The sequence below is a fragment of the Lissotriton vulgaris genome, chromosome 3_1 (genome assembly GCF_964263255.1).
Source record: "Lissotriton vulgaris chromosome 3_1, aLisVul1.2, whole genome shotgun sequence".
Taxonomy (NCBI): domain Eukaryota; kingdom Metazoa; phylum Chordata; class Amphibia; order Caudata; family Salamandridae; genus Lissotriton; species Lissotriton vulgaris.
In genome coordinates, this window is record NC_141689.1 from 2,084,093,012 (window position 1) to 2,084,119,008 (window position 25,997).

The following is a 25,997-nucleotide window of genomic DNA, read 5'->3' on the forward strand; positions in this document are numbered from 1 at the left end:
CACAAAAAGTCTATGCGATACAAGTAATATGAATTATAAAGTCCAGAAATTAAAAGTAGAGCAGAAAAGCATGGAAATTGAAAGACGAAACCTACATGCATAAAATGTTAAATGTCCACAAGGAGCAACTCAAATAAATTAAAAATTACCTAAAAGAATAAAGAACAGTCAAACATGGGAAATGGGAGATGTAAGAAAAAGGGACCAAGTCCTATTTTTACAAAGGTTATACCCGGTGGCTCTCTGAAAATAATAATTAACGTAATGTCTCGCAGGCATGAAATGTTATTTTTACAGATAAGGGATACCCCACCGAAGCACATTCAGATCATCACTGTCTGAAAGATGGAATCGCATCACAGAGCTTTTGCGTAGCAGTTTTCCTGCCAAGGAATGCAAACGTAAAAACAAGCACTGGCGTTGCCACTAGGTCTCGCAGTAGGAAAGTTGGAGCTATTGGTTTTGTAAATGACAAAGCCCTTTATGTTTTTAAAATGAAAACAAAAATAAAAGGCATTGTTATTTGCAATTGTAATAGCTCCAACTTTCCTACTGCGAGACCTATTGGCAACGCCAGTGCTTGTTTTATCTGGCACCCCTCACTATGGAATTCACTCACCACGCCACTTCAGCCTGAAACCATCTATAAAAACTTTCGCAAAGGTCTTAAAACGTGGTTATTTAACCAATAATGTTTTCTCTCTTTTTCTGCGTTGGTCCGAGGGCACCGGGAAACCTCCGGGTAGCTGTAATAATAATAATAATAATATGTTGTTTCAGTCTATGAGTAACCACGTCCTGACCTCTAGAATGCACTTATAAGGAAAAATTTCAGTTTTTACAGGCCTAATAAAGCTGTAAAGTACACGAAAGCAGAGAAACATGTTGGCCATTCATTGAACTGAGCACATCACTGCCACTAATTTTTAACTCTGTGCACAATTTAGAAGCCGTATAAGGCACCATGCTTGAAACGTTCTGAGTTGGTTTTCATTTTAGCTACAGAACAAACGTAAACCTCTTTCACAGGCTTACACATGGTTTACCAATACTGTCCTCTGACCAATCAGGGTAAGCTGTAGACAGAATGAACTTCTCTAGGGTGGAATATGAACTGAGTTGTTATAGGCAGGGACAACATTAGGAGCCAGTCGTAGGAATATACCTACCTTCCTTAGGAAAAGGAGGAAGCTGATGAAGGGATAAAGGGGCTTAGGATTAAAAGGTACCCACTTTATGAACTGCTGGGGTGTTTCTTCCATTCCATGCACCTAAAAACACTCAATCTAGTGGATACTCCAACCTGTGAAATTTAAGGTACAGTCGGCATCACTAGAACCGTCAAACAACGGAGAGCTTGCATGGTGATTGAGGGCCAGATACTCAAGAGTTTTGGATTTTATAATAGTTGGGGTGACCTCGTGCTCCCTCCCCACCACTAGGCGTTAACACATTTGCTTTAGACAGTGGCATGCCTGTGGTTCGACTGCATGTCTCCTGGTGCACAAATTACTAGCCCTGTTGCATAGTCTGCACGACCACTGAAAATAAAGAGAGGAAAGGAGAGAGAGAGAGAGAGAGAGAGAGAGAGAGAGAAAGAATGAGAGCGAAAGAATGAGATAGAGAGAAAGAGAGGTAGAGAGAGAGAAAGAGGGAGAGAGAAAGAGAGGGAGAGAGAAAGAGAGAGAGAAAGAAAGAGAGAGAGAAAGAAAGAGAGCGAGAAAGAAAGAGAGCGAGAAAAAGAAAGAGAGAGAGAAAGAAAGAGAGAGAGAGAGAAAGAAAGAGAGAGAAAGAAAGAGAGAGAAAGAGAGAGAGAGAAAGAAAGAGAGAGAAAGAGAAAGAGAGAAAGAAAGAGAGAAAGTGAAAGAAAGAAGGAAACAAAGAGAAAGTGAAAGAAAGAAGGAAGCAAAGAGAAAGAGAAAGAGAGAAAGAGAAAGAGAGAAAGAGAAATAGAAAGAGAAAGAGAAAGAGAGAGACTAGCCCTCTGCAGGTACATAAACAGCCCAGGCCTGCAAAGAGCAGTAACAGGCAAATGGCCAGCCATCACCCATGGGTTATTAAGGCAGACAGCAGCAATCTATCAGGACAACACTAGGGCATACATCTTGTGTCTAGCATGGAAACGATGCATTGCAAGGGCACAGGCTTAAGGTGCTGCAGAGACCTCCATGGCTAACGTGTTGAGAAATGGTTGTGCACGAGCTCACTAGAAAACATTTCTGGATGCTTCATTGAATCAAGCGGAAAACGAAAGCCGCCGGGAGAGCCTGGGTCGGGAATGCGAGCGAGGGGAGGCAGGCAGATTACGAGGGAAGCCGGATGGGAGCGGGAGAGCCTGGTGGGGGAGCGTGAGGGGGGAGGAGAGAGTGCGATGCGAGCAGCAGCAGGGAAGGCAATCAAGCGGAAAACGAAAGCCGCCGGGAGAGCCTGGGTCGGGAATGCGAGCGAGGGGAGGCAGGCAGATTACGAGGGAAGAGAAAGAGAAAGAGAAAGAGAGAGACTAGCCCTCTGCAGGTACATAAACAGCCCAGGCCTGAAAAGAGCAGTAACAGGCAAATGGCCAGCCATCACCCATGGGTTATTAAGGCAGACAGCAGCAATCTATCAGGACAACACTAGGGCATACATCTTGTGTCTAGCATGGAAACGATGCATTGCAAGGGCACAGGCTTAAGGTGCTGCAGAGACCTCCATGGCTAACGTGTTGAGAAATGGTTGTGCACGAGCTCACTAGAAAACATTTCTGGATGCTTCATTGAATCAAGCGGAAAACGAAAGCCGCCGGGAGAGCCTGGGTCGGGAATGCGAGCGAGGGGAGGCAGGCAGATTACGAGGGAAGCCGGATGGGGGCGGGAGAGCCTGGTGGGGGAGCGTGAGGGGGGAGGAGAGAGTGCGATGCGAGCAGCAGCAGGGAAGGCAATCAAGCGGAAAACGAAAGCCGCCGGGAGAGCCTGGGTCGGGAATGCGAGCGATGGGAGGCAGGCAGATTACGAGGGAAGCCGGATGGGGGCGGGAGAGCCTGGTGGGGGAGCGTGAATGCGCGAGGGGAGGCAGGCGGATTGGGAGGGAAGCCTGATGGGGGCGGGAGAGCCTGGTGGGTGGGCGTGAATGCGAGAGAGGGGAGGTGCTGGTGTGGGAGGGGGGAGATGCTGGTGTAGGAGGAGTGCTGCTAGGGGAGGAGAAGCCGGTTGGCGCGAATGAGAGAGAGGGGAGGTGCTGGTGTGGGAGGGGGGAGTTGCTGGCGTGGGAGGAGTGCTGCTAGGGGAGGACTGGGCTGGGCTTGGATGCGATGCGCGTGCATGTACACGGGCACTGCATGAAAACCGCGGGGCTGAAAGCCCTTTGGTTTGAAGATGTTTTCGCCACATGAATTCTCGCTACGCTCGATGCGCTTGCGCGCATCGATAGGTCGCGAGACCTAATAAAAGACTCTAGTAAACCAGATATCTGTGCCGAGGATGCCCTGTCAAACAATCTCATACACCGAGAATCTCTCCCAAAACTAGAAGAGCACCCATAAATCAGGGACTGCGGTATAGAATGCAAACACCGCACATTCCCTTAAGGCAGGAATCCCCCCCAAAGTTGCCAGCGGGAGAAAAGGCTCCTAAAACTACCATGGAAATATGCCTTGCTCCCTACAGGATAAAGCCCTGTTCAAGGTTCTGCATCCACTCCTTGAAGGCACTTCACTGCTAACAAAGTGCCAAACAATCCGCAGTTAACGTAACAAAACGCCAACAAATTGCGCCAATATACTCACCAAAGTGCACCCAAATTAGAGATTAAATGCCCCACAAATGTCCACAGAATATACCCCGGAAACATCACACTGTTTCCCATTGCTCAGTTTATACATAGAGGGGGGTGAGCCACTGAAAGCTGGTGCCATGCTCAATACTGAAGCCTTGCTCTGGCTCAGCTTGAGGTCCTATTGGAACCTCAAGCCCATAAGGGTCCAAGCTTTCATGTTACTTCTGCCTGCCTCCCTCCCTTTACCCAGGACGTGGCGAAACGGCATGAGCTGCCAACTGTAGAACTGGGGAAATCAGTTCAACATACTTTCATTTCCTGTGCCTACAAATAATACATATGACTTTCCGTAATGTAACTGGTACTCCTGTATAATGCTCAGCCTTCCGGTCGAGTTTGCCCTATATTTAAAATCTATAGAAAAATTCACCACGAGGTGAAAAGAAAGCCTTAACATAAGGAAAGACAAATAAATAGATAGAGATTTACTGGCTGATTTGTACATAGTGAAACCATAAAACCTGGATAAATTGCGACTTTCCCGTGTAAATTGTGTGATCTTAGGCAAATATTTCATTTTGCTAAAACTCTTTTTTCTTCATTGTCACGTACAAAAACACTCTCAAATATGAGTTCAGACTGCCAGTTATGCAAACTATCACTTCTAATAAGTACTTCCCAGCGCGGTGCTATAATGTGCCCTACCAATGTCAAAGCTTCCACATGTAAAAAAACAACACTTTTTTTTATTATTTTGAAGAGATTTCATCCTATTTTACTTGATGTTCATTGTAGGATTTTCATAATTTATTCAGGGCTCGGCTCATGCACCGGTTTTAAGATCTGAGCCAGACCCTTGGTTCAGCTCTGGTCTTTTATTTTGTAAACTTGCCACATATAGGGGCCGATTAGGATGGCGGGCTGACTTTTGTCCGCCCGCCACCCTAGCGGTGCTAGGACCGGCCGACAGTGGTGCGGCGGTCCAGCACCTGCAATTAGGATGCCACCCCCACTGTGGCGGTGGCATCCTCTATTCCCAGCATTGTGGCGGGCGGTGATCACAGCTCACTTGCTGCTCACTTGTAGTCCCTGCATTAATATAGGGGAAATGCCAGAGGGCAAAGTGACAAAGAAGGACGAAATGAAGCAGTCGCACCTGTAAAGGAACAGCATCAGAGCTCTGCGCCGAGAATGTAAATCGTAGTGGATGTAAATTTTTTTTGCTTATAACAGCGATATTTTCAAGAGTAGTAGCCATCGCTCCGCAGAGCGCGATAGGGCACAAAATGTAAGCAACAAAGCATGCTTTTCATAAAGCTCCCAGTTTGAGATGTGTTGCCTCTAGCCTTGAAAACACAGGCCCTCATAAAAGGTGGCGGATTATTTATGATAGAATATAAAATATTAGCATTCATTTATCACATGTAATTAGGGTTGTCGCCATGGTTCGCATTCCGCAATTGTGTGGTGTTTTTCTTGGGGTGGGGAGAGGGACTAGTGGGGACGCTATAGGGGGTGGGAAGAACATGCTACCCTGATATTGAAAGTGTGACGTCAGCTCAAGCCAGGAATGAAAAATAAAACTGTACCTACCTTACCCCGGGTACCGCGCCACTTCCTTCTGGACGGTGTGTAATGCTGCAGCCGGGTCCAGCTTCTGCGTGTTCCTACAGGAAGCACCGAAGCAGCCAGCAGGCAGGCTCCCTCCTTACCCTAGCCAATCACAACACTGCAATGGCAGCGTTTTGATTGGTGAGGCGCAGTGGAGAACGCCCCAGTCAGGCCATTTTCTCTATGTAGGTAGAGAAAACGGGGGAGTGTGCATGACTGCTTTGCCAAACAGTCAGTAAGCCACTCCCCCTGCCCACAAGCAGGACTACCCACCCGCCTGCCCGCCCACAACCAGGCACTCCAGGCACTTCTGCTTTCTCGAGAAGGCAGAACCATAAAATGGTAGTTTTACCTTTTTTATGTTTCTGCCTTCTCGCACTGCACCTTTAACTCTTTGTAGTGTCATCTTCTCCTATTGTGTCTTCTAGCCCTCTGCGCACCTCTAGATTTTGTCAGCAAAGGTGTTCGCTCCTCAAGCCACCACTGAAATGCAGGCAATGGAGGACTGCTCCCCATGAGAGGAAAGGGCAGAGAGAAGTCTGACTTGCCACCCTCGACATTCCTTGCAGGTCTCACTTTCCAGGCTGGAGAGGGCAGACACTTTGTGTCACCATTTCCAAGTCTAGAGAGATTTTGTGGGATGATGCATACTTCATCGGTAGAGGCAATTCTTCTGCTCCACTCTAGTTAGACAGGCTTCAAAGAAGTTGTGCTGGCCAGGAAGATTGAACCACTACCAGATGCTACCAGAAAAGGTGTCCATCTTGGGCTAAAGTTGGCTCACATATCTGATAACTTAAGATGTTGCTGGTCACCCCAGATCACAACTCCTCTGCAACAAGCACTGATGAAATCTGAAAATCAAAAACATCCTACAACGAATAAATTAATTACATTCAATTGAAAGGAAGGTTTAACAAAACAAATAATAACTTGAACTGTAAATACAATAAATTAGTCGTGGGGGAATCTCGGTTTAGCTTCCACAGAGGAGGTGGCAAGCATGAAAAATCAGAGGATGGAGCAAAGAAAAGATACATATAATGGCTTGACCATTGGCTTGAACCTTTCAAAAACAGAGAGATTCTTAATATTGTCAATATGCCAAATCAATAAAACGTTTTAATACTTGGCACTTCTTGAGAAATAAAAGCACTAACTTGATGAGAAGAAAAAAAACTAAAATGAGTCTGGCTATTCCATCCAATAAAAGACCCATTGTTATCATCAGTCGTACCTCTAGAATCTCATTTTCTAAGTGTGACACTTTGTCTCGAAGGTGCATTCGTTCTGTGTCGCTGGAGAGAAGTTCTAAGCGTATTGAACTGTTTTCTCCCTCAGCCTGTTGAACTTTTGCTTCACAGTCCTCCACTTGACCATGGACCATGCGGAACTGGTCTAGCAGGTCACGATTTTCTTGTTCCTAATTGAGATGAAAATAAAACCATCACATTGACATATTTTTTACAAACAGTGATTAGCTAAACTAAGTAAACACAATATGCCTTCAAGCAATTAGCCTTCAATTGAGGATGTTTAAAATATACAGATGCACTTTTAGCTTTATAATCTATGAGGATTAGGTATTTTACAAACATGTTCCTGTTGATCCAACACAGTAAATTATGATACTATACATTTATTTTTTGATTATTTATAAAACTGGGACATACCAGAAGAAGCAGAGAATTTTGAAATTTTAGTAAGAGAAAAGAAATCACAAGTTTGAGAGAGTACTCTTTCATCGGCAAAGTGGAAGGGCATTTCAATGTTCCCAAGTCTTGAGCAAGTATAATTTAACAAAATATATAAAAGGACCTGTAATCTTTTACAATTTCAATGTCCATGCATGCAGCAACCCTGAGGAGTCCTTTATTTAGTGATAGCAAATCTAATACATTTTGGGTCGCAGCTTACAAGCGGGTAGTTGACCGGCCTTGTCACAGCCATTGGAGTACCTCTGCTCAAGTGTAAGCAAGCATTATTCAGCCTGATCTCCATAAAGGGTCCTCAGCTGTGCTTGTAATGCCGTATGGTAGTGTATGTAACCGCGGGGGGAAAAAATGAACCCCGTCATAAAATAGTCAAAGCAGGCATTCGTTTTGTGGAGTGCTGAAAAGAAGGAGTTGTCTACATCTGGATTGAGGAACCTTACAGCATCTATCAGTTTGATTTTCCAAGCCATTCTGTACCTTCTTCTGTCATCAATCCGGTTTGTGTTGATCTCATGGAAGATCTAACATTCAAGCCCTTCATTACTAGATTCAAATGATCTGATTTCCAGTTTATTTATCAAGAATGGGGGATATTGTGGACTTGTGAAACCTCTCTATGTAGGTGTAGGTCCTGTCATCCTGCCTTATACTCAATATTACTACGCGCTCTGCACTAGAACCTTGAATGTGAATATTTTTGATAGCAATATTGTTACTTCCGCTGTTTTACTCGAGTTTGAGGACAGACACTGCCTGGGAAACCTTCGGAGATCACTGGTGTGACCAGTCTTTTTTGAAAAGATGGGATTCTTCCACCAGACATTTAACACATTTTTTTATCTCTAAATATATTTAATGTTGCTAAGCATTTGACCAGTGAATTTTAGGAGTTGCTTATAAAACTTGCTGTTGTATCATTTCAAGGCAAATCTTCATCACTACAAGACGAATTAAGGCAGAAAGGACTCCAGCCTTGTTTGACTCACAGTGGATCTATTTTCAGTCTTAAAGGATTTTTTTTTTAAGCCAGTTAGAAATCAGTAACTTTACAATCCTTTTGATTGGCTGACTAACGTCCTTCCCCAACTGACTGTACAGCAATCACATTTTGAAGGAAAAACCTATTAGCTTTGTCAATGCTCGTTTCAGCAGAATCTATTGCTTTCCTTACAATATCTACATGATCAGTATTTTTCTTTTTGACCAGCCCTTGCCTTTTCACAAGCTATTTTCCTATGCGCCATTCCCTTTTTCATGAGATAAACTTTCATTTTGAACAGACCCCTTCCTTTTTATTTTTCTAGTTTCTTTATGCCATACTCTTTTCATTTTTTGCCAGTGCTAGCCTCGTCGGGTTTTAAAAGATACTTTGCTTTTGGTTGACATACGGTCACATCTAGCATGGGATATTTCTTCTTTGACAAATCCTGATCTCATTTTCAAGTTGGCTTATAGCGTGGATTGTATTTTTCCTCATTCTTTGGTTGCTTTTTCTTTGGCAGACCTTTCTCGTTTGCCTATGTTGTTTTTTAAACCTTCTTATTTTTGCCACCACTACTTTATTTTCATTTTGTTTACCGATCCAACCCGGATCAGCAAATAAAAACCAAAAAAAAGTGCTGACATCATTTTGTAGCCATGCGCATGCTTGGTGCATAGACCTACAAAATGGCACAGCCGGTCAACATCATGGGCTTTTTAAAAATCTTTTTACTTTTTAGCAGCCATGGAGCACCGTATAGGGGATACTGTAAAACATGGCTACAATGATTGGCAAAGCAGTAGGTCCCAAAGGTCAATGTTATTCTTTGCAAAAGTCTCTTTCCGGTTCACCATTCTCTGGTCTCCAGTTCAAACCTTTCTTTGGTACACTCCTTCCTTATTAACAAACTCCAATATTTATAGTCTTTTCACTCTTTGCCTGTTTCTCTCTTACACTTCAGATGTATTCCTAGGCTCTTTCATTTTTGTGTTTGTCATTTTTGTTTTCAGTATCCGGGGGCTAGATTTACAACGCCTTTTTGAGGCGCAAATGGTCCGATTCGCAGAATCGAGACGTTTGTGAAAGCAAAAATGCATTTCCCCAAATGTACAAAGCCCAAATTGTGATTCGATAACTTGTCAGCGAATCGCAATTTGAGTTTGCAAATCGGTATTACAAGGGACGTGTTTAGGGCGTCCTTTCCAAATACCGATTTGAATTGGTATGTTCGAATGTTTGCGACCATAATGTGGTCAGAAAGCATGCTACATACCTCATTAATATTCATGAGCTAGGTCTATTTATGACCCACTACAAATTATATTTTGGGAATAGGGGCTAAATACCCCCCTTGCACATTAATAATAGCGATTACCAAAGAGCAATTACCCAAAAAATAAATCACAATTTGGTAATCGCTATTACTCTTTGCTCCTTCTCAGTTTGGTATGTTATTTCCAGGATATTATTAATTGTAGCTTTCCCCCCCCCCATTTTCGCAGGCTTTCATTTTTGCCCAGCCTCCCCCAATTCCTCTCTCCCTCTTTCCTAGGCACTTTACTTTCAGATTTACTTTTTATAAAGTAAATGTATTTCCTCTTTGTTGCTGTTCCCTCTGTACCTGGCCTTTCTTCTTTTGTCATTTACTCTCCTTAATGTCAGACTCTTTCATTTTAGATAGTCTCTTTCGTATTGCCTCTTTGTTCTGAGCCAAACTCCGTTAGCTTTTTGTCAATCAGTTTCTTCTGTAACCGGCTGTTTCCTGTGCCACAGTCTCTTTTTCCTGCCGTCTGTTCTATTGATCCTTACGAAACGTTCTGTTTCCTATGTAACAGGTCCTTCCTACTTGACAGCCCAATTACTTTCTAATTTTTGCTCTCACCGTCTCACTATAACTGGCCAATCGCTTCCATGTCAGGCACTCTGTAATTTTAGAAGATCATTTGATTTATTATAAGTCTGTCTCTAAATTATGTTTGCATTTTTCTTTTTTGATAATTTTCTGATTTTCCAGGCTTTTCCTTTTGTTTGCTTTCTTCTCTCTATTTGTTTCTTTATTCCTTCACTGTTGGTCGCCTAATTGCCGTGCATCAAATGTTTCCCCTTCTCTAAGGAAAGGTAGAGGACATGGAGCAGGGCATGGATTCATAGTTATGACGAAGAAACCGACAAGTGGTGGACAGGATGAATACCATTTAATGAATATCAGTAAAGATAATGAAGGAGAATTAACACATAAAAAAGAGGCAAAGAAGAGATAAAACCAGGAAGAATAGAAATTAGGAATGGATTAAACTGCAGCATTGGTAAGTGTAAGTTACATTCTATTGTAAAGGTACCAATATGGGTTTGTTAGCAGTCCAAAACTACCAAGTGACAACAGTTAGAAATTCCCTGAAATTTGAAAAAAGATGATCCAACTTCCTAACTTGCGTTCAAAGACCATCAAACCCAGTTTCTAGATCAATTTGATATACTTTCGACTTTGTGAAAAATGTAATGTGTTCTAGAAATAGATGGACACAAGAAACTATCCCTAAATTAATGCTATAGATTCAATCATTGTTAAGAATTGTGGCAGACAAGCAGTGATCAACAATTAATGTAAGATGCTAAGAAAATATAGAAGTACCTTACCTTAGAAGCCATTAGAGTTTCAATTCTAGAAACCTCTGTAATATAACTGTGAACCCTCCTCTTCAGCTCTTCTTTTTCATGCATAGCTGCTTCGAGTTCGGAGGTGACTGCCTGGTGAGATATTAATTTTATGAATGATAAGCCGATTATTTATAAATGAATTAGCCTAAACGTGGGTTCCTAGTATGTTGTCTAACATGTTATTGCTTATAATGTTGAATGCTAAAACATGCTTTCTAGTAGCCCTGCTTTCTCTAGGCACATTAAAACATCACTCATGTTGGAATATTCAAGAATCAGACTATGGCCTAGAGACTAACTGCCTAGCAACCAGTGATTCGGGTCCCTTGTTTGCTAGGATGTCGGTGGAGCTCGAGGATGTTGGCACAGATAAAGCTGATAAGTAAACAAAATTCTCTGGAAATTTAAGAGTCTGCTGACAACATCTGTTGTGACCTGCAGGCCACGAGTTAGAATTACAACAGGATCAATTCTGCCTTTTTTCTTTCAGAGGTTGATAAAGTCAATATCGTTGACTTGGGATACAGGAACACTCTTATCCCCCCCCACCCCCGGCCTCCACAGGGCACACTCTGGATCTACAAAAGCTACTGCAGTAGCTCCTATGTGCTGGTAGGTGATGCCATCTGTCTTCACTGTGACTCTGTCCCTCTCCGGACAGGACGACACAGAGCCATATCGAGGACTTACATTGTGACAGGGGGACAGTTTATCTCCTTTCTTTCAGGTCCTGAGACAGAGAGCATGGCAATTCAGACTGAAATGCATACTGCCAGAAAATATTTAATTTTACATTTGGGAGAAATTGCTCGATACTAAAATAGATAGGAGTGGAAATCTGGATCCTCATCAAAGGGCTTGAAAAAAATGGAACAGTCTTCATCATGTTGGGACGGCACCAATATGTGTCTCTGTGTCCTCATGTTTGGGTTGGGATGGAGGCACGACAGAGGCCGATGGTACCACCTCCCGGTACGAAGGAGCTATTGCAACAGGTTTTTCGGATCGCAGCGGGCGCAAGGTAAGTGTTTTTCATTTTTTAATTTTAGTTTAACTTATCCTGTCGTCTGACAACTTCACTGACGAAGACCCACCCCACCCACCCGGCCTCATCGCTCTTACCAATTCCGGCCACCACTGCTTCCTTTTGCAGTAGCATCCATGTTATGTTATGTTATGTTATGGGTTTTATAGAGCGCGCAGCTGCTCCAGCAAAGGGGCGTCCCGGCGCTGATCCTAAACAAAACACAACAGACACAGAAAATCGGAATTTTTAAGGAAACAAAAAAGTTTTGATGGCCTTCCTAAATTGGTACAGATCATTAATTTCTCGCAAGTTGAAAGGGAGGGCATTCCAAAGCTTGGCTGCCAGATAACGGAAAGAGCGTCCCCCAGCTCTAGCACGATTGAAACGGGGGATTTCAACCAGATTCTGGTTGGCTGAGCGAAGGGCTCGCATAGGCACATACATCCTTAAGAGGGGTTTTAACATTCTAGGATTAGGATGTTTTAAGATTTTAAAGGAGATGCATAGCGCTTTAAATTGTATTCGTTGGGCTACTGGGAGCCAATGTAGCTTACGAATAGTGTTGGAGGTAGAACTAAAGCGGGGCAGGCCTACTACAGCTCTTGCAGCTGCGTTCTGGACGCGTTGGAGGCGAGCCGTTTCTGCTTTATTAGTCCCAAGGAGCAAAGAGGACGCATAGTCCAATCTAGACAATATCATTGACTGAACGATAAGTTGTCTGGTATCAGAGTCAAAAAATTTCAGAATGGTTCTTAAGCTCCGTAGGATACCGAAACATACGGCGGCCACCTTTTTAGTTTGGGTAATGAAACTAAGGGAAGGGTCTATCCAGACCCCCAAGTTTTTAACTTCAAGTTTCGGTTTAGGAGTCACTCCCAAGTTGGAGGGCCACCAGTGATCTCCCCATCGTTCTGGATTTTTCCCCACCAGTAGTACCTCCGTCTTAGAGGCATTGAGCTGTAGACAGTTGGCCGTGAGCCATTCTGCTACAGCCGCCAGGCCTGAGCTGAATTTGAGAGGGTCCCTTTCGTTTCCATCCGATAAGGCAACGGCTAGCTGCGTATCGTCCGCGTAGGACACGATGTTAAGGTCCCACGCTTTGGCGACAGCGGCCAACGGCTGAACATAAAGATTGAACAGGGTGGGGCTCAGGGCAGAGCCCTGTGGAACCCCCTGTCCAATAGAGTGCGCCTTTGAAAGGAAAGGTGGAGTTGACACTTGAAAAGACCTGCCGGTTAAAAAGGAACGAAACCAGGCAAGGGCCATGTCAGTAACCCCAGCTTCTTCAAGCCGGCGAAGCAGGATCTGATGGGACACAGTGTCAAACGCGGCACTCAGGTCTAATAGGATGAGTGCCGCTGTTTGACCACGGTCAAGGGAGTCCCGAAGGTGCTCTATCATAGCCAGGAGCGCGGTCTCTGTGCTATGGCCAGCACGGAAGCCATGCTGAGTGTCATTCAGAGTGTTGTTGATGTTAAGGACACTAGTAAGAGTGGTATTAACATGGGCCTCCGCGATCTTCGTGGCCCAGGGGAGCAATGATATGGGCCTATAGTTTTCGGGCTTCAGGGGATCTAAGGTGGGCTTTTTTAGTATAGGGGAAACCCATGCCTGTTTCCATTTGTCAGGCACAATTCCGGTGGAAAAGGAGGCGTTTATGATATCACGTAAAGGGTCAAAACAATGCAAAGAGGAGTCGCGAAATTGAGCTGGCTTCAGAGGGTCCATCGGGGAGCCTGATTTAATAAGTTTAGTAAGTTGGTCAAATCTTTCAGTGGATATTTCAGGAATAATAGATAGACTTGACACAGAGCAGGGAGTAACCTCTACTCCATTGCTGGGCTGGATTTCAGCATTAAAGGCTGAATAAATGGTCTGGATTTTTTCCACAAAGAAGGAGGCAATTTTCTCACATTGGACTGCTGAGGTAATTGTGTTGCCAGAGGATTTCTTTGTACTAAGTTCTTTTAAAATTCTAAAAATCACTTTAGCAGGATTGGGGTTAGTTTTTATCTCAGTGGCATAGTATGCTGCACGAGTTCTACAGATAGCTTTGTGATAGGTTTTAAGCTGTATGAGATATTCAGCTTTTTTTCCAGGGCAATATGCTTTCCTCCAATTACGTTCATGACGTTTACAGGTCTTTTTAAGGCCTGCCAAATTAGCGTCATACCAGGGATTGGCGTCCTGAGTTCGTTTTGTACACAAAGTTTCGGGAATGAGCTTGTCAAGGGCCTGGGTAAGCCAGGAACAAAACGAGTCATATCCCGAATTAGCATCAGAAAAGGCGTTAAAAGAATCACTTTCTAGAAGGGAGTGAAATTCTGAGAGGCGAAGTTTGCGCCATGGTCTCTTGCGTATGACTGTCTGGGGTTTATGGTTATTGGAGGTAGATATGGAGAAAGATAGTGTAACCATTAGGTGGTCCGACCAGGCAATAGGCATTGGAGCAGGGCAGTGGGGCGAGTCAATATTAGTAAAAATAGGGTCTAGCGTATGGCCGCCAACGTGCGTGGGGCCTATCACTAGTTGAGTAAGCTGAAAGGCAGCCAGGTCCGCCAGCAGGGTGCGGATCATTGGTTCATTTTCCAACTCAAAATGGAGGTTGAGGTCACCCACTATGTTAAAATTGGCAGATCTCATAGCGCAGGCTTCCACAATCTCCAAAAGGGACGTATTAAAGCCACCCATGGGGCCAGGGGGCCTATAAATAAGTAACCCTGAAAAAGTAAAATGTGCATTAATAGAAATATTAAAGTAGCCACATTCCGCCCCTTTAAGATTAAGTTTCTCGAAAGAGCAGGAATATGCATAGCCCCATGATGGGGCTATGCAGTGATATTACAGTGCCCTTGGTAACAACTACTATCCTTTGCAGCCTTAGCACCATATCCTGAGCCTACTTGAACTTGATGGAAAGTCTGTCACTTTTTCTACAGAAAAACGAAATCTAAGAAAGCAAACAAACACCCCGAATAACACCAGTAAAACTAATAAAAAAAGAGAAAAGAAAAGAAAACAGATAACGATTCTCAATGGCTCCTCACCATGGGCTCCACCCTCGCCGCCTAAAATGACTGCTGGTGGCCCACATGACTTGGAACCTCCCCAACAGACCAGGCACGGAACCTCAGCATCATCATGGACTTCTCACTCACTATAAGCCGCCAGATCAATGCCGTCTCATCATCCTGCTTCCACATGCTACACCTGCTCTGAAAGATCTTCAAGTGAATTCCCAATGAGTCCAGAAAGACGGTCACCCATGCACTCACCAGCAACAGAATTGACTACGGCAACACACTCTGCGCAGGCATCACCCAGAAACTCCTCAAGAAACTGCAGAACATTCAGAATGCCTCTGCTAGACTCATCCTCAACATCCCCTGTTGCAGCCACTTCACTGGCCACCTGAGAGACCTCCACTGACTCCCAGTCAACAATAGGATCACCTTCAACCTCCTTACACACACCTATACAGGCCTACATGACGCTGGACCTTTGTACATCAAACACCGCCTCGCATTCCCTCCACCCACCAGAGATCTCTGCTCTGCCCAACTAGCCCTGGCTACCGTCCAACATACTTGCAAGACCAAGGCCGGAGGAAGACCCTTCTACTACCTAGCAACAACATCGTGGAACACCCTGCCTCTCCACCTAAGGCAATCACCGTAACTGCCTCAATTTAGGAAGGACCTCAAGCACTGGCTCTTCGCCTGACCACAGCGCCTTCAACGGACCAGCAGTACCCCCCTCCTCTTTTCCTTCCCCCAGCGCTTTGAGACCATTACGAGAGTGTAGCTGTGCTTTATAACCCCCGATTGATTGAATGGGTCCGTGACGGTCAGCATTCCAAGTGTCTACAGGGATTACCCCATCCTACGTGAAATAACAACGATATTTATTCCTATTGTTAAAAAGTCTCTTTACAACAATCAATCCTGCTTGCTCAAGAGTGTCACTGGTTTAATGTAGACAATATGTATATAATACACAAGTACTTACTGAATTTTATCATTCATAACAGCAATAAAGTTGACTTGATCTATCGACCCAGTCAACAATCCAACAGAAAATGCTGATTGATGAGATACACAGCACGGCAAGCAAAACTGAACTCGATCAATCAACCTAACAAGTGGTCCATCTGGCACATTTTAATTTGATCTATCGAACCCCATCAATATTCCATCCAACTGTGTGAGTGATATCAACCATGTACCAGTCTCAGTAGACACAGTGAGGATTGGCATGACTGTGTATTTGGAAGCAAAACAGGGTATTACATTGCAACGCAAGGAGGGTGCTTTTCCCTTTTGTTGGGAACTGGGTGGCCTCAGGCTAATCTCCCATGTTTGTTTTTAAAGTGCATTTCATTATATATATTTTTTTTTTAAGGATTCTCAGAGCAACAAATAGGGGTATTTGTGATACACGTATACCAGCTTTTTGTGCATGTAAAATAAAACAAATTGTCCTACATAGTGTTTTTCCGACCGATTTTGGTATTTAATCAGATTTGGCTCTCACTGTGAATGATCTGTGATTGGTTAATTCATTTGTTTTTAAGGTCCTAGGGGCACTTCTTTCATTTGATACTTTGACTGGTTACCCCAGCCCCTTGCACAATTATTGAGCAGGCTACACCCTATTCTGCATTACTCTACATTGAAAAAGGACAACAGGGAACAATAAGACTAGTACAGCGCTCAAATGGCTCTATAAATGGACCAATGCATAGCACGAAAGGGCCCTTCAGTGACAGAAATATCTGTGAAATGTTCTAGAAAACCACAGAGTTGGAATCTGGTTGGAGAGTCATGGCCAAATCTCTTTGTAAATTAGGACAATTAACTCAACATAGTCCAGCCAGTATTCCTGGTTCTTTAGCTCTCCTTGTTCAAAGCCTCAGCCTAAACTTTAAGGAGCAGCTCCCTTGACATTAACAAAGTCTCAGGAATCATATCCTATCATATTACGTCCGAGTACCCTCTCCAAGGAGTCTAGCAGATATGTCCTGTCCCTAGCCGCTGCATATTTTTCCCTCTGAAGTTATTTTGCCATTTAGCTGATCCAGGTAGATATCACTGGGTGACAGGCACTGGGAGTCCCAATGGAATGCTACCTTGTCCCCGTCTATTTCTGAATTTAGCACATCACTTGACACTAAATTTCATTAATTAGGTTTTAGCATTAAATGTTTCTTCTCTGGGTGAAGCATAATTTGTATTGGTGATAGAAGTCCCATACTTACCTATTAGACACACACCAGGTGGAAGAGGTGGCCATCAGTCTGCGCTGCAGTCTACTACAGTCCTGGGAATCCACAAATAATTGTTATGTCACATTCTACTTTAGAGGGAGTAAGAGGCAATTCTATGTGTAGCTGCACAGCAGTCTTCTGGTATCAGAAAGAAGTGCATCCCGAGTTAGCAGCGCTATGCCTTTCTTTTTAATGCCTGATAATGTTTGTTGGTACTTTGGGAGGATGAACCAAGTCAGATGTGGGGTTTCACTCTTTTTGGCAATCTCCCTTTCATTGTCCTTTTGCTGTCTGATACAGCTACAGCTCTTAGGAACGCACTTTACTTTAATTGCTAAAAAGAGTACCATTGGAGAGTCTAAGAGCTTTGGTCGGAAGAAATGCACGTGTCCACAGATAGAAAACATAGCTCTGTTACTCCAATGACGAGACTTACTCTCCTTGTTCCTATCAGCGACTGTTGAGTAGATTTTCGTACGTTAACACTCTAAACCAAATCTAGACCAAATCAATAGTCACACAAGCACTGGCAAAGACAACGATTCTACCATTAGTAAGCTGGTACAAAAGCTAATTATTTATTTTTCTTGCAAGCATATGCTTAAAAAGAAAAAAAAATAACCATCATGTTTAATTATAATAGTACATCGGCACTGAATAGTAGGCAGGTATAGAAACCATTTTTAGTTCTGGGTCTTGAGGCGCAGAGAGTTTCAAACTCTGATTACTCTTACAACAGCGGAGTAGAAAGATAACAGTGTGACAGGCAGCTGTAACCAAGGTACAGTCCCAAATGTTATTCTAATTCTTCTCGGACAATAAACTCCAACCATTCAAAAAACAGCTGCAGAACTCTTCTGCTTGTCTCCTTTCACAGAGCCATCAGGACATTAATAAATCCTCTGGCCTCGATTAGTAGGTCCCTCATTCTGATCCCTGTTATTTCCTTGCCTAGAATTACCATTACAGGGGATCCCAGTAAATCCCATGGCAGGGAAATAACAGTCAAGTTTTTGAGGATCAATATGCAGGAATCTGTGTTTCTGCATTGAGTCCCACGTGTTCCCAGATATTTTACACCCCAGTGCGCCTGCTGCAAGATGCAGAAATCTCCGTGTGTAAAACAAAATGTGGTGATACGCATGAGTTCAGTAACTCCCATTACCAGGCTCATCAGAAATTATTGGCCACTCCTAATGAAAGCCTTAAACTGCTGTCCGCCAAACACATGGCAATTCAAAAGTCTTATAGTTACTACAAAGCTTTAAACAACAAGACTTCCACAAATATGATGGCCCTCTTCTACTAACATTGTTTGTCAGGAAAGATCCACTCTTCATTGATAAACCGGCGGCCCGTATGTTCGATCAGATCCTACTCCATCAGATCGAGACACTCTTCAGTAAGAAGTCCCTGGCTCCCGGATGTGTGAGAAACCACCAGCCTCTTTACTTTATAAAGGACCATAAAAATTAAGGTAGGCAAAGGATTGACACAAGTATCCCTGATCTACTGGGGTTTGTGTCTTGATGTCTGGGAGTAAGACCCAACCAAATCAGTAATGCCAGGGCAAATCAATCTCCAGGGTACTCTTTCGGGGATCCCCGAAATCAAAGAATCACATAACTGCGAATACAGGTACCCTCCATGATGCTGTCTTATTTGTAAAAGGACTTGCAAGGATGAGGCCAGAAGGCAAGATGAACCCATGAGACAAGCTACAGAGGTTTGCGAGCTAGGGCTGAGGAAGGAACAGCCTCCCCACCTCCCTTCAATACTCTACCCCGCTTTGCTGTCTAGCCCTTTTCTAGACCATACGTGTTGCAGGTGACAAATAAAGCCCTGCAAGAGCTAATCATATTTCCCATTAAAAACCATTCATCACCGAAAGGAATTTTAAGAAAAGAGAAGCTCCCAATGAGAACATTTTCTGAAATTCACTCACAAAAAAACCTGAAAAACCAGTGCAGGTAAATTGCATAAGAGGGCGCAAAATAAACTTATCCTACTATTTTTCTTATAAAGTGAGAGATTTAAAGTACGGAATGATGTGAAGAAACGTTTTGGAATATGGGAGCGCCTTGATGCTTAATAGTTTAATATGCCTTAGCCAAATTATCTCTACTAGTTTATGAAAAATAAAAAAGACTTGTTTTCTTTATTTCATTTAATTGTGCCCTGGGAATCGGTCCTTGGACAGAGATAGTCTGATATTTATAAATATCTAAGAAGACCTATCTTTATCTCTCTTCAGTCACTTTATGTTTCTAATGCTGCAGCAGTGCTGCTTGTAAATCCAGTATTTGTATAAAGCACGAACAGTTAGCCGGAGGCATCCCGGCGCTGGAGGGCGTCAGGAGGATTAACCTGTTCCGTGCTCACGTCAGCAGTCGGCCGACTCAAGCACTACCTTCTGGGTGCTGCACACAAACAACAGCCGTCACAGCCCAGCCCACTGCGTAGAATGCCCGCAACGCCGTGGTAAACGGGTCAAGTAAGCTATTGCCCAGAGTCACATGGTGCTGGGCAGACTTGCAACCGGCGCGGGGGATTGAACCGTGGCCCCCAGATTCCAGCATCAATCGCCCTCAGACAGTGGATCAATGACAGTGCCAACACCCTCGCCCCGATCGAGAAACTCTCCACAGTCACACCAACAAGAAAGCCAGCTGGTTCACTGAAGACCTCCGGGCCGCCAAGCAAACCTGCCGAAAGCTGGCTCTGTGAACGAACACCGGACAGCCACGCAGCCAACAAGAACGCCACCTGCAGACACCATCACCTCATCAGATCCGCCAAAAGGGCCTCCTTCAAATACCGCCTGAACAACAATGCGCACAACAGCGAATTCAACATCGTGAAGGAACTCTCCAACACCAGCTCCAACACCAATGATGTCCCACCCTCGCAAGACCTGTGCAACTCGCTGGCCACCTACTTCCACCGCAAGATCGCAGACATCCACGACAGCTTCAACGCCACGACCGCCACGACAACCACTGAGACCTCCGCCCCCATGACCACCATCCGCACCAACCGCCTGCTCTCATGGACCAACATCAACGACGACACCATCAAGATCATGAACACCATCCACTCTGATCTCAGTCAGACCCATGCCCACACCACATCTTCAACAAAGCCAGCACAGCCATCGCACCCCATCTCCGGACAGTCATCAACCCCTCCTTCGAGACAGCAACCTTCCCGGAGAGCTGGAAGCATGCCGAGATCAACGCCTCACTCAAGAAACCCAAGGCGGACCCCAAGGACCTCAAGAACTTCCAGCCCATCTCCCTGCTCCTGTTCCCGGCAAAGGTCATCGAGAAGACTGTCAACGAATAACTGACCCGCTACCTCGAGGAGAACAACATCCTGGACCCTTCCCAGTCCGGGTTCCGCAGCAACCACAGCACCTAGACTGCTCTCATCGCCGCCACCGATGACATCAAGTCCATGCTGGACAACGGAGAAACGGCGGCCCTCATCCTCCTGGACCTGTCAGCCACCTTCGACACGGTCTGCCACCAGACACTACGAACACGCCTCCACAACGCCGGCATCCAAAAAAAGCACTGGACTGGACCACCTCCTTCCTCTCTGGCAAAACACAGAGCATCCGCCTTCCCCCCTTCCGCTCCGAAACCACCGAGATCATCTGCGGCGTACCCCAGGGCTCATCGCTCAGCCCAACTCTGTTTAACATCTACATGGCACCGCTCGCCCACGTCGCTCATCGGCACGACCTCAACATCATCTCCTACACCGATGACACCCAGCTGATCCTCTCCCTCACCAAGGAACCCCACATTGCCAAAACCAAACTTCACGAAGGAATTAAGGGCGTCGCTGAATGGATGAGGAACAGCCGACTGAAGCTGAACTCGGACAAGACGAAGGTCCTCATCCTCGGATCCACCCCTTCGGCCTGGGATGACTCCTCGTGACCCACCGCACTGGGAACCGCCCCAATACCCACCGACCACGCACGCAACTTAGAGGTCATCCTCGACTCACCCTCTCCATGACTAAACAGGTCAACGCCTTCTCCTCCTCCTCCTGCTTCAACACCCTCCGCATGCTCCGCAGGATCTATAAGTGGATCCCCACTGAAACGAGAAGAACGGTCACCCAGGCCCTCATCAGTAGCAGGTTGGACTACGGAAACGCCCTCTAGGCAGGAGCCTCAGCCAAACTCCTGAGACGGCTCCAACGCATCCAGAACGCCTCTGCACGCCTGATCCTCGACATCCCTCGCCAGTACTCCAGTGCTACTACTACTACTACTAGTATACTATGTATACTACTTTAGTGACACTATCAGCCAGTATTTCGATTATCACCTTAGGATGCATGTCTGTGTGCATAGCAGTGACTGATTTGAACAATGTCCTTTATCCATTTGCAAAGTCTTCTCCCTCCTTTGAGTTCTCAGAACTGAACTCTCTGGAGAGGTCTGAGGTATGTTTAACCATGCCGTTCTCAATCTAATTTTTTGCACCCTTTCTGTGATAAAAGAACCAAGCAGCCTTGTAGACAGTTGTAAGATGTTTTAACACAGGTCCTCACACAGCCACATCAGAAACTTCATCCTATCTCATTCAAACATAGAAATGTCATATTTGTGGGCTTTTTGGCAAAGACAACGCATAACAATCCTTTACCTGGCAGGCACATTATGCTTTCGTGAAGCCCAGACACAGACCCTGCAAAAGTTGGATCACAGCCTCCTCTCTTCAGCACTTCTGCCGCTGGTCTCAGCAGCCCAGGGGACTCGCAGGTACTAGATAGGGCTTTGGCTATGACATCGGACCCTGTCCTACCTGCTGCTTCTTTATCTATATTCCACAGATAGATCCGCCATGCTAATTTGCAGACATTATCCTCACAAGGAGAGAGACCAGTTAAAGTTCTTTACTAGATTTGTAAACGCAAGTGGCCATCTCCATGCCCATATGGGTCTAACCCTTCCCCCAAATTCATTTAAAACAATACATAAACTTGGCATCAAATTGCAAGTGCAGATTAGTATTTGGACACAAGACATTCATTGTGTTTAGCATTACCTGGTTTTCTCTAGTCATTGTGGCCAAGTCATCCTGCAGTCTTCTGTTCTCTTTAAGTAAAATTTCCCTTGAATGCCCTGTTTGTGTAAGTTCATCACTGACAGCATCAAATTGGCGACGCAGGCTAGAAAGCTCCCGATCTTTGTTGCTCAGTGAATCCTTTAGGTGGCTAAAATGTAAGACATTGCAAACCTCATAAGAATACATTTCTAACAACACAGTATATACAACTTACACACTCTAAACATATGGTTTGTTCATTATGGGACCTTTCAGTTTTGACTTCCTGCAGCTTTTGCACAATGCCATAAGAGGTACTGCACTGGCAGCTTCGAATGACAGGGGTATAAAGGGGGAAAAAGCACTAATAGGATAAATGTAGCAAACTTGTACAACAATAACTTATTCTTGTTATTAGTGGAGACAGTTTCCAACTACTACCTACGTACATCCGTATTTTTTAAGCATTTATTTAGAGTGAAGCAAGTATCATAGATATAAACAATTTTTTTTTGCTTTTGACTTGACTAAAGGGAAGTAAAAAACATAAGGTGCATAAAAATAAATGTGCAATTAAAGGAAATTTTACAATGGCATACTTTTATACAATGCTATATATATATATATATATATATATATATATATATATATATATATATATATATATATATATATATAGCACAATCTTTAATAAATATACAGTGTATAGGGGAAAGGTGGTTGAATCCGTTATTTGGAATGTAAGTATCGTCTCCAGGTAGGTCACCTAGAGTAAAAGAAAACAACAAGAGTACCAACTCTCGGAGTAGTCAATCAATTGTCTCTAGAAAATTCGAGCAATGGTCTTTGAGAAAACACTTTTGTAGCTTTTTTTTGTAAGTCTTTCGAGGATGTCTATGCCAAACCTAAGACGGTGCTATTTTGCAGCATTTGTAAATATACTCTGGAACTCTATTCAACGACTTTGAAAACACAGATATAGAGCTGATGAACTCACTATGGATCTCCTGGTCTTTTTCAGAAATTGTAGATGTCCTAAAAATAAGATGTAAGGCTATTCAATCCTCTAGTTATTAGAAAAAAGAATTCTTTACTTATTTTTCAGTTCCCTACATACATGCACATACATTACTGAGTAATTAAATAAAGGGGGTACCGTTATATCCTGGAAGCAGATTAGGGTGAGATTTTTAAATAATACAATATGGTACTGGCTATTATTACACAAGATTAAGCCTTTTTATAATTTCACCCATTTCTCCTAGAAACCGACGATAACATTCAAAATCACATTCAGGAGGTTGGAGAATGGTATAAGAGATTAAGACAAAAGTTGAATAAATGTGGGCTATCTGATCTTTTAAAGAAGTCGGAAAGATATATGAAAGTGCAGATTTCAGATCAAATTTATATCAATTCATTAGAGAATCATTTCAAGGAGCAACTTTTCGACAAAATGACTTTTTTTCCTAAATGGCTACTTTATTATGCATCTAAAGCTCTCAACAAATTAGTCCCCAAATTTTCCCTGGGTACTTCTGATGTCAGTAGTAACAAAATTACCTAAATCTCTATCATATTGGAATTAAATTTATGACATTATTAGTACACATATTAATTGTAACTTAATCATCTTTGTATGTGGTTAATTTGGAATAAAATACAAGAATATTACATTTTATTTTGAAGGTGATGGTGACATCCCTAATTACACAAAACTGGAAACCAGTTCAGATACCTACTTCACAAAACTGGTTGGAGAAAATGGAAAGAGTTAAAAATAAAATGCAATCTGAACAAAAACATACAAGAACATTTCAAAAGTTGGCACTATAAGTAATTGTATAATTAAAGAACAATGTCAAAATATGATTTTTTTTTACAAATATCTATCTTTCTAGTACTTTTAAATTTATTATTTTACAAATAGCCAAATAAAATAACTGCTAATGGCCATTACTAACAATTCTATGAGCCTTCCCACCCTGCAAACAGGCAGAGACATATTCCAGTCAGGGGCAGGAGTAATCTGTTTTCAGGAGGAAAACAGAAAAGAAATAAGGTAGGGCACTAGGAAGGAGTTTCTTCACCGGAAAAATGTGTTTTCCATTGGGAAAAAACCGAGGATGTTTTGAAGTGGAAGAGAGGCATGTGTTACTTTGGAATTGTATCTGGATGTTCTGGCATGAGTGCTCCACATAAAGTAACAACTAACACAGTAATATGCTTCTCTTCTACTTGATTAGTAAAGAAGAAGACATATTGTAGCTGGCAAGTGGTAACTTTAGTTGTTAAATTCATAACAACCTGACAAAAGTACAACGGAAAAAATAAATAAAAGTACCATTCTGGTGTTTTTATATTTTGAATCCCTCAAAGCCTCAAATGTGCTGAATGGAACATGCTCTTTATGACGGACACTTTCTAATCAACACTGCATAGCAACATAAACATAGTGTTGACTTTTACGTAAAGAATAACTCTGGACTTAGAAGTGCCCTGGCACATATAAGAGTATATGAACGTTTCAAATATCATTGGAGTCTGCAGGAAGTTTTGAATATTTTTACCTTATTTCATTACTTACTCTGTAGAAGACTCCAACTCGGATTGTGCAAGTCTCAAGTTACTGATGGTTTTGTCCTATGAAAAAAAACATAAAAACAATGGCTATTATAGCAAGATGTGAAAGAAAAATCTACGCATCTTCTGAAACATTTGGTACTGATGGTTCTGAGTGTTTAATCTCCGGAGATTCTTTATCTTTTAAACTTCTTGATCGCAAGCTAAGACCCCAGAAAGAGTTTTACTTTCTGTCAACGTGCAAACTGAAGGGTACCTCCTGTTCGCTGAATGAATGGCAACATGACGTTATACATCTTGCATAACCAGAGGGAACATCTGTAAGAAAGAGTTATTAGTTATGAAGGATTGGAGTCATTCACAAGTAATAAGTTCGCAGTTACATTTTGCTGGAAGCCAACTAACCCCATTATAACATTTGATTTTCTCAGAGTAGCAAAGCAGATTAGTCCAAGGCCTACTCAGAGGAGATGGTATAGGATAGTAACCCCAGCTTGCTAAAACAACACTCAATAAATTAGTGTCCAGCCAGTGCTTTTAAGTATAAAAGTAAAGTAATTCATTATGCATTCACTACTAAATATATGTATTAAATAAAAATATAGACAACCTGGTTGACGGAAATGCCTTTGGTGACATTCTCAGAACGGTTTACACACCCTCAGCAAGACCTAATCCACAATACCCCCGTTAGACCCAACAGCCATAAGGTGGTCTACCCCCCACCTTTTGCCTTACTCTTACATGTTCACTGATTTCATTTTGTTGGCCTTAGGACTCTGTGTACTTTACCACTGCTAACCAGTGCTAAAGTGCATATGTGCTCCCCTCTAAACATGGTAGAAGTGGCTTACACCCAATTAGCACATTTAATTTACTTGTAAGTCCCAAGTAAAATGTTCCTACATGTACCCAGAGCCTGCAAATTAAAGGCTACAAATGGGCCTGCAGCACTTACTGTGCCACCTACTTACGTGGCCCATTAGACACGTCTCAGGCCTGCCACTGCAGCCTGTGTGGGCTGTTTTAAATTGCCATTTAGATCTGGCAAAACAAACTTTTTACTGGGCCTAACCCTTCTTTTTTAATACATGTAAGTCACCCCTAAGGAAGGTCCTAAACAGCTGATAGGGCAGGGTGCAGTTTATTATTAAAATTGGACACATGCTTTTACTTTTTATATGTCCTGATAGTGAAAAATCCGAACTAATTTTTCACTAGTGGCCCGCTTCTCCCATAGGTTAACAGTAGATTACCTTATTACATTTTATAAGTGGTAACTTTCAATTGAGAGCCGGTACGAATGGCAAGTTTGTGGTCTATGGATTTGAAATGT

At 43.3% G+C, this 25,997-nt stretch overlaps 1 protein-coding gene across 1 annotated transcript in view; it reads right to left on the minus strand.

Moving 5' to 3' along the window:
- CEP135 (centrosomal protein 135) overlaps nt 1-25,997 on the minus strand; it is a 434,096-nt gene that overhangs the window by 137,437 nt on the left and 270,662 nt on the right. Inside the window, exons 18-21 of the mRNA XM_086962622.1 lie at nt 24,666-24,721; nt 22,079-22,247; nt 10,699-10,809; nt 6,602-6,787 (exon numbers count right to left, since the gene is read on the minus strand). Of these exons, the coding sequence (XP_086818748.1) occupies nt 6,602-6,787; nt 10,699-10,809; nt 22,079-22,247; nt 24,666-24,721 (522 nt within the window). The remainder of the gene's footprint in view (nt 1-6,601; nt 6,788-10,698; nt 10,810-22,078; nt 22,248-24,665; nt 24,722-25,997) is intronic.